The sequence below is a fragment of the Geospiza fortis genome, unplaced genomic scaffold, assembly GCF_000277835.1.
Source record: "Geospiza fortis unplaced genomic scaffold, GeoFor_1.0 scaffold547, whole genome shotgun sequence".
NCBI lineage: Eukaryota > Metazoa > Chordata > Aves > Passeriformes > Thraupidae > Geospiza > Geospiza fortis.
Window position 1 is genome coordinate 51180 of NW_005054729.1, and position 11645 is coordinate 62824.

The following is an 11645-nucleotide window of genomic DNA, read 5'->3' on the forward strand; positions in this document are numbered from 1 at the left end:
TGTGTGGCTGGGTGATGCCAGCCAGCCCTGTGGCACCTTCTGGGTACCTCCTCCAGCCCCAGCTCTGGCTGGGCAGGTGTTTCACACATGGCTTCACTCCTGCCCCACTCTGATGTCCCTCTTCTCCCCTGTGCCCTTTTCACATACCCCAAACGGGGACAGGAGCCCCCCCAATGCTCAGGTTGGACCCCAAAGAAGCTCCAGGATGTGCCAGCGCCCATTTCTCACGTGGCAGGAGCTCATCTCAGCTCCAGCACAGGGAAACACCCGGGAAGCTCCAGGCTCAGCCCCAGGGGCACCTCTGGCACTGCAGCCCTGCAGAGCTCCCGGATTTCCAGCACATCTGCACCACTTCCAGGAGAGCCTGGATGCTCCCAGCACGTTCCTCATGTCAGTGAAGCTCTGGTTACCCCCACACAGCCCAGCTGCCCCTCGGCGCTCACAACCAGCCAGGAACCGAGGCTGAGCTTCACCTTGAGGCCATCGAGGTGACACTGTGGAGGTGACAGCTCAGAGAAGGGAAGTTAACTCTGCCCCAGCCCCTGTCCCCGTTGGTTTGTCACAGAGGAGGGACAGAGGTGACCCAGCAGCTCAGCAAGAGCAGGGCAGAGCCTGGGGGGCTCTGTGCTCCCCTCACAGCCTCCTGTGCTGCCGATTTGACCGTCAGTGGCACATCCATCCTCCTGCTGACCAGCAGCACAGTGCCTGCAGCAGAAGAGCCTCCCCCCATCTCCAGCTATCCCAAAATCCAAGTTATCCTGGCCCCAGCTGACTCAAAATCCAAGTTATCCTGGCCCCAGCTATCCCAAAATCCAGGTTATCCCGACTCCCTTCAATGGCACAGGTGGAAGCCTGGCCCGGGAGGCGATGGCATCCTGCGAGCAGCAGCTGTCACCTCTCTGCAGACAGAACCCTTGCAGGGGGGGAGAGAGAGGAGGAGACACAGCAGGCAGAGCCCCCCCAGCCCTGCTGCCCCCCAGTACCTGGGTCTGGATCCTGTTGAGGCCCCGGAACCACAGGATCTGCCCCCGCCGCAGCTCCATCTCCGCGTGGTCGATCTCGTCCACGTCCTCGGGCAGCTCCTCCTCGGGGATCTCCTCCTTGGTGATGCCGTGCCCAGCCTCCTTCAGGAACTTCAGGTGGCTCGTTGGCACGGTGCAGATCACCTGGGGACAGGCAGGGACACAGCAGGGACTTAGCCTGAGGTGGTGGGGATACCTCAGGGTTTAGCTTTTGGGGTTTTTAGATTCTGTGCTGCTCTAGTGTGCGGGTCTGAGCTTTGTAGGAAGGGTTGGTGAGCTCTGTTCACAGAGTAGGGACACAAAACAATTCCTTCTCTATGATCCAAATTTCAAATTATCAAAATCTTAGGCCCAAAAGCATTAACAACATGGACTGAAGAGAGAAACAAGAAGGATGGGACTTCATAACCTAAAGCTGGAATTGGACAATTAACTCCAATATGCAAATGGAGTAGAACTTATAAAAGTGAGAGACCCCGTGACCACATGTCCATTTTGTAACCATTTTGGGTTCATCTTGGGTTCATTTTGTGACCATTTTGGTTCATCTTGGGTGCAGCCCTGGCTGGGCTCTTGTGCTGCCCAAGGTGGATCCATTGAGGAGATCCTTCTAATAAATCCCTGCTTTATTCCTTAGCTCTGTCTGGCCTCTGTTCTAGCTCAACCTTCTCAAGGCATCAGCTCCAGTGCCACCAGCCATGGGGAGCTGCCAGGACCCAGTGGGGACACCAGGAATGTCCCTGTCACTGCTGGGTGTGTCCCTCTCCTGCTGCTGGGGTGGGGAGGGGCATCAGCCCCATCCTAAACACTTTCCTAAAGAGCTGCCCTGGAGAAAAACCAGGGAGACCAAGGGCAGGGAGGGAAGGATGGGGCAGGATTTTGGGGCTGGCCCTTACCTGGCCCCACAGGAGCTCTCCCACTCCGATGAAAATGCACCAGAACCACTGGGTCAGGGTGAGCCCAGAGCAGCTGAAGGGCTTCCCACCAAACTCCACTATGATGATCTGCAGCACAGGAGACAAGAGTCACACCCTGGGCACGGAAAGGTCCCCTTGGGGCACACCCTTCCCTCTCTCCTGGGATTACAAGAGGAGCAAGGACCTCACATCCAGGCTGGGAATTTTAGGAGCAAGGACCTCACTCACTTCCAGGCTGGGAATTTTGTGGAACACCAGAGAGGTGCAAAGACCTCTTATCCAGACTGGAAAACTTATGGGACACCAGCAAGGAGCAGGGACCTCACACCCAGGCTGGGATTTTGGGTTTTTAGTCCATCCCATAGATTTGGACTAAATCAGAGTTTCCATGGTCTGGAAGCAATCCCAGTGGAATAATCCACAGGGCAAAGTGGAAGCCATGGAATAACCCATGTGGAATAACCCATGGAATAACCCATGTGGAATAACTCATGGATCAAAGCAGAAGCCATGGAATAACCCACGTGGAATAACCCATGGAGTAAAGCGGAATAACCCACGGAATAACCCATTTGGAATAACCCATGGAGCAAAGTGGAATAACCCATGGAATAACCCACATGGAATAACCCATGGAGCAAAGTGGAACCCATGTGGAATAACCCATGTAGAATAACCCATGGAGCAAAGTGGAATAATGGAATAACCCATGGAATAACCCATGTGGAATAACCCATGGAGCAGAGCGGAAGCCATGGAGTAACCCATGGAGCAAAGTGGAACCCATGTGGAATAACCCATGGAGCAAAATGGAAGCCATGGAATAACCCACATGGAATAACCCATGGAGCAAAGTGGAATAACCCACGCGGAATAACCCATGGAGCAAACTGGAAGCAACGGAATCCCAGTGGAACAAAGCAAAACGCCCATGCTGGGGTCACCTGGGCGAAGAAGGTTCCCAGCACCACAGAGCAGAAGATGGGGTTGCGGTAGATGCCCTCGAAGACGTTCCTCTCGCCGTGGATCTTGCGCGCATTGATCTCGTTGAAGAGCTGCATCATCACAAAGGTGTTGAAGACGATGGTGTAGTGCTCGGTAGGGGGAGAGTGCAGGGGCGCATTCCGGCCGCTGTCAATGTCGAAAAACTTCTCCCCTGAGCAGGAGAAAAAAAGGGGATTTGGAGAAGGGAAGATGTGGGAGAGGTTTTACAGCATTTCTGAGAGACAGAGAGAAGTTTGAGAAGAGGATCCGTGTTTACACCGAATGAATTTTCTACCAAGGTTATTGATGTAAAATGACCAAAATGTCCCAAAATACAAACCAAGAAAGAAAGAAAAACCAATAGAAACCAAGAAAGAAAGAAAAACCAATAGAAACAACCAATAGAAACCATGAAAGAAAGAAAAAACAATAGGAAAAAAAAACAATAGAAACCAAGAAAGAAAGAAAAACCAACAGCAAAACCAATAGAAACCAAGAAAAAAAGAAAAAACCTTTCCTTTCCCCCTTTCCCTTTTCCTCTCCTTTTTCCATCTCCTTTTCTCCTTTTCCTTTCCTTTTTTCCTTTCATTTTCTCCTTTCCCTTTCCTTTTCTCTTTCTTTTTCCATTTTTCCCTTTCCTTTTCCTTTTTTCCTTCCCCTTCTCCTTTCTTTCTCCTTTTTTCCCTTTCCTTTTTTCCTTTTCCTTTTCCTTTTTTCCCCCTTTCCTTTTTTCCCTTTCCATTCCACCTTCCCCTCTCCCCTCCCTCCCAGGACACTCTGGCACTGCGGCTGACCTGCGAAGAGCAGGGTGAAGATGATGGTGAGCTGGTAGACGGCGTGGCCCAGGATGTTTTTCATCATGGTGCGGGAGATGAGCGGCTTGTTGCGCCCGTAGGGTTTGCGCAGCAGCAGCGACTCCGACGGCGGCTCCGTGGCCAGCGCCAGCGAGGCGAACGTGTCCATGATCAGGTTCACCCACAGCATCTGCACGGCCTTCAGGGGAGAGTCCTGAGGGGGGAGAATGTGTCATGCCACCAAAATAAACCTTTGTTCCCTCTTTGTTTCACTCATCTCCTGAAAACCTCTCAAAAATCGCTCTTGGGTATTAAACGCCTTCCTAAAACACTCCCAAATATTTCTCCTTTTCTCCACGGCCTTCAGGGGGGAGTTCTGAGGGAGGAGAAGGTGTCAGGTCACCAAAATAAACCTTTGTTCCCTCTTTGTTTCACTCTCCTCCTGAAAACCTCTCAAGACTTGCTCTTGGGTATTTAACACCTTCCTAAAACATTCCCAAACATTCCTCCTTTTCTCCAAGCTCCCTGCACAGCCTTCAGGAGAGAGTCCTGCAGGTAAAGAGTGGGAGAACAGTCACACCACCAAAATAAACCTTTGTTCCCTCTTTGTTTCACTCTCCTCCTGAAAACCTCTGCAAAATCACTCTTGGATATTTAACAGCTTCCTAAAGCATTCCCAAACATTCCTCCTTTTCTCCAAGCTCCCTGCACAGCCTTCAGGGGAGAAAAACATGTCACACCACCAAAATAAACCTTTGTTCCCTCTTTGTTTTGCTCTCCTCCTGAAAACCTCTGCAAAATCACTCTTGGGTATTTAACACCTTCCTAAAAATTTCTCCTTTTCTCCATGGCCTTCAGGGGGGAGTCCTGAGGGGGAGAACAGTCATGCCACCAAAATAAACCTTTGTTCTCTCTTTGTTTCGCTCTCCTCCTGAAAACTTCTCCAAAATCACTTTGGGGTACTTAACACCTTCCTAAAACACTCCCTAAGATATTTCTTCTTTTCTCTGAGACTTCCTGTGTCCCACCTGCCCAGGTGAGCTCACCTGGGTGATGCAGGCACCGGTGAAGGCCACGATGACGGCCACCACGTTGACGGTGAGCTGGAACTGCAGGAACTTGGAGATGCTGTCGTAGACGTTGCGGCCCCACATGACGGCCTTGACGATGCTGGTGAAGTTGTCGTCGGTCAGGATGATGTCCGAGGCCTCCTTGGCCACGTCCGTGCCCGCGATGCCCTTGGGGACAAAGCCAGGGGTGAGTCACGGCCCTGCCTGGCTCTGCTGCGTGCCAGGGATGTGCCCAGCAGGAAAAGCCCCTGGAGCTGGTGCCAATCCCTGCTTGGCAGGGGCAGCAGAGCTCCAGAGCCTTCAGGGAAAGGCTCTGAGGCAGCGCAGCTTCCCCAGACAGAGTCATGGCGCAGAACAGCTGGGAAACAGCTGGGAAAACACCAGGAAACAGCTGGAAAATGGCTGGGAAACAGTTGAGAAATAGCTGGGAAAACACCAGGAAACAGACAGAAAACAGACTGGAAACAGCTGGGAAACAGCTGGAAAAAAAGCTGGAAATCTGCTGGGAAAATGCCAGGAAACAGCTGGAAAACAGACAGGAAAACAGACAGGAAAACAGCTGGAAATCAGACAGGAAACAGCTGGGAAACAGCTGGGAAACAGCTCCCTCCTCATACCAGGGATTGGCTCCATCCCGGGCTGGGCACCTCTGTTGGGAGCCCAAGGGAGGGAGAGCTCAGCCCAGAGGTTTCTGCCCTGGCCCTGGGCTGAGAGCAGCCCCGCAGCTTCCCCAAAATCCCCAAAAATCCCTGTCAGAATTCCAGGGCAGCGGGCTGGGCTGCGCTTCCCGGAGCCGGCACAGCGAGGCGCTCGCCCCGCAGGAATTCCATGCAGGAATTCCAAGCCCTGCCCAAAACGAGCCCATTCCTGGATTCCCCAGATCCCAATCCCTCCTCAAAGGGGAAATCCCTGCCTGCTGCAGGGCAGGGGGTTTAGGGGAACAGCCTTCCCTGCTTCTGGAATTGTGTTTGGATGTTCAGCACATCCCTAAAAACATTTCCCTAAAATCTCTCGTTTGCTCCCCATCCAGCTCCTGCTCATGTCCCTAAATTAATCCACAGGGAATCTGTTTAAAACAACAGGTTTATTCCCCTGCTCCTTTCAGACAGAATAAAAAGGTATCAAACTGGAGTTTTCCCCCATAAATCAATTCCCGTGCCTGGAATTGGGGTGAAAAGCTGCAGGGAAAACCAAATCCTGGGGCTCCCATGGCTCTCCTGGATCCAGCAGAGACACCAGGACAGGGCAGGTCCCTGCTCTGGGACCTCCAAGGAATTCCCAACCCCTTTCTCACAGCCCTACGCAGCTCAGACTCAAACCCAACACCCTAATAAAATCCCTTTTTGGGTTTTTAATCCATCCCACAGATTTGGAAAAGAGTTTCCATGGTCTGGTAGCAATCCCATGGAGCAAAGGAAAACCCCCAGGCTGGCCCCTACCATGGCAAACCCAACATCTGCTTTCTTCAGGGCTGGGCCATCGTTGGTCCCGTCCCCTGTCACAGCCACCACCTGCCTCTGGTCACCCACGGTGCTGTCGATGATTCCTGTGGTGGAAACAAGAAATTAAACTCCAAGGGAAGGATCCCAGCCTGGATCAGGCTGGAAAAACTCGAGGGAGGAGCCCCTGGGGAGGGCAGTGCCCACCTTTCACCAGGGTGTGCTTGTCCGTGGGCGAGGAGCGTGCCAGCACCCGCAGCTTGGGCCAGATCTTGTCCAGCTGCTCCTGTTCCACCTGCAGGACCAGGAAAAAGGGAAGTGATTCCACCCCAGGAATCTTCTGTCCCACAAGAGAACAAATCCCAACTGGGACAGGACAGAGGCTTCACCCCAAACACTGCTGAGCAATCCAGCAGCTTCCTTATGCAAGGGAATGAGGAAAACCCAGCAGGATTTGGGAAATTCAGCATGATTTGGGAAACCCAGCAAGATCCTGAAAACCCAGCAGGATTCGGGAAACCGAGCAAGATTCTGAAAACCCATTCCAGACCCATTGGGATCTGGAAAATCCAGCAGGAACTGGAAAACCCAGCAAGATCCTGAAAACCCCTCAGGATCTGGGAAACCCATCAGGATTTAGGAAACCCCTTGGGATTTGGGAAATAACATCAGGATTTGGAAAACCCATCAGGATTTGGAAAACCCATCAGGATTTGGGAAACCCCTCAGGATTTGGGAAACCCCTTGAGATGTGGGAAATCCCTCAGGATTTGGGAAACCCCTTGAGATTTGGGAAATCCCTCAGGATTTAGGAAATCCATCAGGATTTAGGGAACCCCTCAGGATTTAGGGAACCCCTCAGGATTCGGGGTTTTGGCAGCTGCAGAAGCCTCCCTGCCCACGCAGGGCCGAGCTCTCCCACCTCTCCCTTCTCGTTGCGGATCAGGCGGTTGAACTCCTTCCCCTCGAGGCACAGGAAGTCCTCCCCGGGCAGCAGGATGCCACACTTGGTGGCGATGGCACGGGCAGTGTTGATGTTGTCCCCTGTCACCATGCGGACGGTGATGCCTGCACGCTGGCATTTCAGGATGGCATCTGGCACCTGGGGACAAGGACAGGGACGGGGTTGGCACTGGGAACACCGCGAGTGAGGCAGCTCCTCGTCCCTAAAAGGATCTGGAGAGGGCTCTGGAGGGGTGGGGGAGCTGTATCTGCCACCCCAAAGGGAAGGGACCTCACTGCCACCTTGCTGTCACCTCACTGTCACCTCACTGTCACAGGACAGGGGCTCCCACGGCTCTCCTGGATCCAGCAGAGACACCAGGACAGGGCAGGTCCCTGCTCTGGGACCTCCAAGGAATTCCCAACCCTTTGCTCACAGCCCCATGAAGCCTTTCCTCCTTTCCAAAGTGAAGGGACCTCACTGCCACCTTGCTGCCACCTCACTGTCACTTCCCTGGGTGCCGAGGCATGGCCAGGCCGTCCATAAAAGCCGGAATTTCATCCCCTCCCACCCCACTAATGGGTTTATCCATCAGGGGAGAGAGGAAATTGGAGTGAGCAATGAGCAAATCGAATCAGGAGCCTCCAGAGCTGCTGCAGCCAGGGGATCTGTAATGCAATTCCCAGATCTCTGAACGTCTCATCAGGGACCAGGAGAGCAGGGGGAGAGCTCCAGACTGCATCCAGAGGCAGGGATGGGGCATTATTGCATTAGCCCAGCACACAGCTCAGAGGGAAAACCAGCTCCAGGAGCCCAGGGATTCTTCCTGGCTGTTTCCATCCACCTTTGGTGCAGCACAGACCCCAAGGATTGGGAATTTTGGGTGGGAACACGCTGCCATGGTGTTGTTTTGTCCAAAAAATGGGAGAGAAATGCCTACAGCAGGGATGGGCACAGAGGAGCTGCTGGAATTCCTTGGGGGAACAGCAGGGAGAGCTGCTGGAATTCCTTGGGAGAATATCAGGGATGAGCACACAGGAGCTGCTGGAATTCTTTGGGGGCACATCAGGGATGGGCACAGAGGAGCTGATGGAATTCACAGAATCACAGAATGAGGTTGGAAGAGACCTCTAAGATCATCGAGTCCAACCTGTGCCCTAACACCTCAACCAGACCAAGTGCCATGTCCAGGCTTTTTTTTAAACACATTGGGAGCACTGAAGAGCTGCTGGAATTCCTTGGGGGCACATCAGGGATGGGCACAGAGGAACTGCTGGAATTCCTGAGAGGATCCCAGCCCTGAGCAGCAGGAAAAGGGCCGGGAACAGCACAGGCCAGGGGGGATTTGGTACCTCGGGCCGTACGGGATCCTCGATCCCCACCACGGCAATGCACGTCAGGTCAGACAGGATCTCGTTCTCACTGTCCCAGTCGGGCTCTGCATCCGCAGGGAAGTCCCGGAATGCCAGGCAGATGGTCCTGAGCCCGTGGCAGGCCATGGGCTCGATCACCTTCTTCACCATCTCGTCCCTGTCCTTCACCTTGAACACCCGCGGCTCGCCATTCTTGTCCAGGATCTTGGTGCACCTGAGGGGACCGGGAGGTGAGTGAGGCACTGTCACATTCATGGCACCCCATCCACAAAAAAGGGGCTGTCCCTTTTTCACAGCCCACTCCAGATTTCCTAAATCCACCCAAAAAACTCTCAGCACGTTCCTGTCACCCCATCTATAGAAAGGATACAGCCCCCTTTAACAGCTCTCTCCAGATTTCCTAAATCCATCCAAAAACCACTTGGCACATTCCCAGCACCCCATCTACAAAAAGGGGCTGTCCCTTTTTCACAGTCCCTTCCAGATTTCCTAAACCTACCCAAAAAACACTTGGCACATTCCTGTCACCCCACTTCCAAAACGGGCACATTGCCCTTCCACAACTCCCTCCAACTTGCCCAAACCCACCCAAAAAACACTCAGCACATTCCTGGCAGCCCATCCACAGAAAAGGGGGCATTCCCCTCCCACAGCTCCTTCCAGCTTTCCCAAACCCACCCAAAAATTACTTGGCACATTCCCAGCACCCCATCTACAAAAAGGGGCCGTCCCTTTTTCACAGCACCCTCTGACTTTCCCAGACCCATTCCTGGCACTCCATCTGGACACCCCCTTTCCCTCCAGCTTCCCCAAACCCCACTGGGCACCTCCCAGCACCCACCCCCATGCCCCCTTGCCCCGTGGGATGCCCAGGATTCCCAGGGGCTGGGGCAGGAGCAGGATTTACTTGCGCAGGATGATCTCGGAGGCGCCCTTGCTGTACATGCGGAAGCCGCCGCCGCTGTTCCTCAGCACGGTGCTCATGGACTTGCGCACGGAGTTGAAGGTGTAGACCTGATTTTTGGGGGAAAAAAAACCCCAAAACTTAACTCCACAACTTTTAAACGTGTAAAGCTGGTATGTTTATTACAGCCCTGGATGCATGTGGGGATTGTTCCTCCTAAAGGACACCCCCTGAGAATTCCTGATCCTTTTTTATCCCCCTTACTTGTACATATGCAGAGTTTCACAATAGGTTTATGTATATTCATTATAGGTTCATATAGGTTCTATAGGTCCTATTCATTATAGGTTTAGGTTCAAATAGGTTCTGTAGGTCCTATTCCTTATAGGTTTATGTATATTCATTATAGGTTCAAATAGGTTCTCTAGGTCCTATTCATTATAGGTTTATGTATTTTCATTTTACTGGTTTCAAGTTACAACTTGTACAGAGAACTCTCTGATCACTCTGTCAGTCTCTTGTAGCTTCAGCTTAGGCTCTCACCTTCATTTCAAAATTCAAGGGGCCCCTCTTATCTCCCTTTTTAGTTTGGGAGTTCCCATTCTTTTTCCTTAGCTGAGGCAGTTTGTGAGCACAGCAGAGTTAACAGCCCAAACAAGTTAAAACAGCACATTTCATCTATGCTAGCAAGCTCCAGACTTAATAATTCAAAGCAGCACATTTCACCTAAATCCAAAATGGATTTCTACCCTGCTAAATTTCTACTCTGTTCCAGACCTTGTAGAGCTTCTCCTCAGGCACCTCGTTGCGCACAGCCTGGTAGTCCTGCTTCAGGTCCAGCACGAAGCCCAGCAGGGCACACTCGGTCTTGTTGCCCACCTGGCGGGGCAGCCCCCCTTCCTTCTCTGGTGGCTGCAGAAAGGAGGGAGAAATGATGAAGGATGCCAAACCCAGGTGTGGAGAAGGGTGGAATGATGAAATGATGGATGGAAGGATGGATGGAATGATGGATGGAAGGATGGATGGAAGGATGGATGGAAGGATGGATGGAACGATGGATTGAAGGATGGATAGAAGGATGAATGGAACGATGCCTTAAGTTTAAGCTTTTTTTATTTTCCAGACTCTGTACTGCCTTAGGATATATGATGCCTTAAGTTTAAGCTTTTTTATTTTCCAGACTCTGTACTGCCTTAGGATATGACTCTGAACTTCACACGTTCTCCTCACAGCTCAGTTATACCAAAGAATCCTTTTCCAGCCCCAGAACCAAGGACACCGCTGCAGCTTCAGCCCCAAAATGTGCAAACAACAGAGAATTGAGGAGAGCAAACTGGGAGGATGGGACTGCTGTGACTGGACAATTACCCCCAATATGGACATGGACCAAAACTTAATAAAAGTGTGAAAACTCGTGACCAGGTGTCCATCTTGGGTGAGCCACGGACGGGCTCTTGTACTGCCCAAGGTGTATCCTTGAAGGCAGGAGAGGGGACAAGGTGACGGGACAGGGACAGCCCTTCCCCACCAGCTCTGAGGTCACTCTCACTATATTTTAACAAACCCTACTTTATCCCTTTAACTCCGTCCAGCCTTGGTACCCTCCCAAGTCATCGGGACACAGCCAAGCTCTGGTGCTGCAGCTCACCAGGATTTTGGAGGTGTAGGCAGAGTTGATGGCCACGCCATGGACAATGAGGTCCAGGGTTTTGGGCAGGATGGCCTCGGGGTCAGGGATCTGGCGGTAGTGGGTGTCCCCCACGTAGGCCTGCACCACGGTCATGCGGTTCATGGTCAGCGTGCCCGTCTTGTCCGAGCAGATGGCCGTGGCGTTGCCCATGGTCTCACAGGCGTCCAGGTGCCTCACCAGGTTGTTGTCCTTCATCATTTTCTGCAAGCAGCGAGAAGGTCAGGGCTGACTGACTCACCCCAGTCACCCCTTTCCCTTTCAGAAAGTTGCCTCTGATAACGCAATTGATTTTGAAAAGAAGTTCAATCCTAGCAGACTATAGCAAATTTCACCTATGATCCTGCTTCTAACGTGGCCACTGCCTTTGTGCTTACCATACATACACAATGCCAGCCAAAAGTGTCTGTGGGGTGAAACACCACACATCCAGCCAGCCAAAAGTGTCTGTGGGGTGAAACACCACACACCCAGCCAGCCAAAAGTGTCTGTGGGGTGAAACACCCAAGTTG

At 52.4% G+C, this 11645-nt stretch overlaps 1 protein-coding gene across 5 annotated transcripts in view; it reads right to left on the bottom strand.

Moving 5' to 3' along the window:
- The window catches only part of ATP2B4 (ATPase plasma membrane Ca2+ transporting 4), a 46717-nt gene that overhangs the window by 9683 nt on the left and 25389 nt on the right, over nucleotides 1-11645 (bottom strand). For 4 of the 5 annotated variants that reach the window (XM_031065295.1, XM_005430989.3, XM_014311302.2 and 1 more), the window contains 12 exons: nucleotides 11095-11337; nucleotides 10224-10358; nucleotides 9450-9556; nucleotides 8522-8756; nucleotides 7149-7328; nucleotides 6434-6521; nucleotides 6227-6333; nucleotides 4764-4955; nucleotides 3718-3931; nucleotides 2884-3095; nucleotides 1919-2026; nucleotides 984-1166 (listed from right to left, as the gene is read on the bottom strand). In XM_031065295.1, coding sequence (XP_030921155.1) covers nucleotides 984-1166; nucleotides 1919-2026; nucleotides 2884-3095; nucleotides 3718-3931; nucleotides 4764-4955; nucleotides 6227-6333; nucleotides 6434-6521; nucleotides 7149-7328; nucleotides 8522-8756; nucleotides 9450-9556; nucleotides 10224-10358; nucleotides 11095-11337 — 2004 coding nt within the window. The remainder of the gene's footprint in view (nucleotides 1-983; nucleotides 1167-1918; nucleotides 2027-2883; nucleotides 3096-3717; nucleotides 3932-4763; nucleotides 4956-6226; nucleotides 6334-6433; nucleotides 6522-7148; nucleotides 7329-8521; nucleotides 8757-9449; nucleotides 9557-10223; nucleotides 10359-11094; nucleotides 11338-11645) is intronic. The other variant, XM_031065294.1, reaches the window with a different exon arrangement.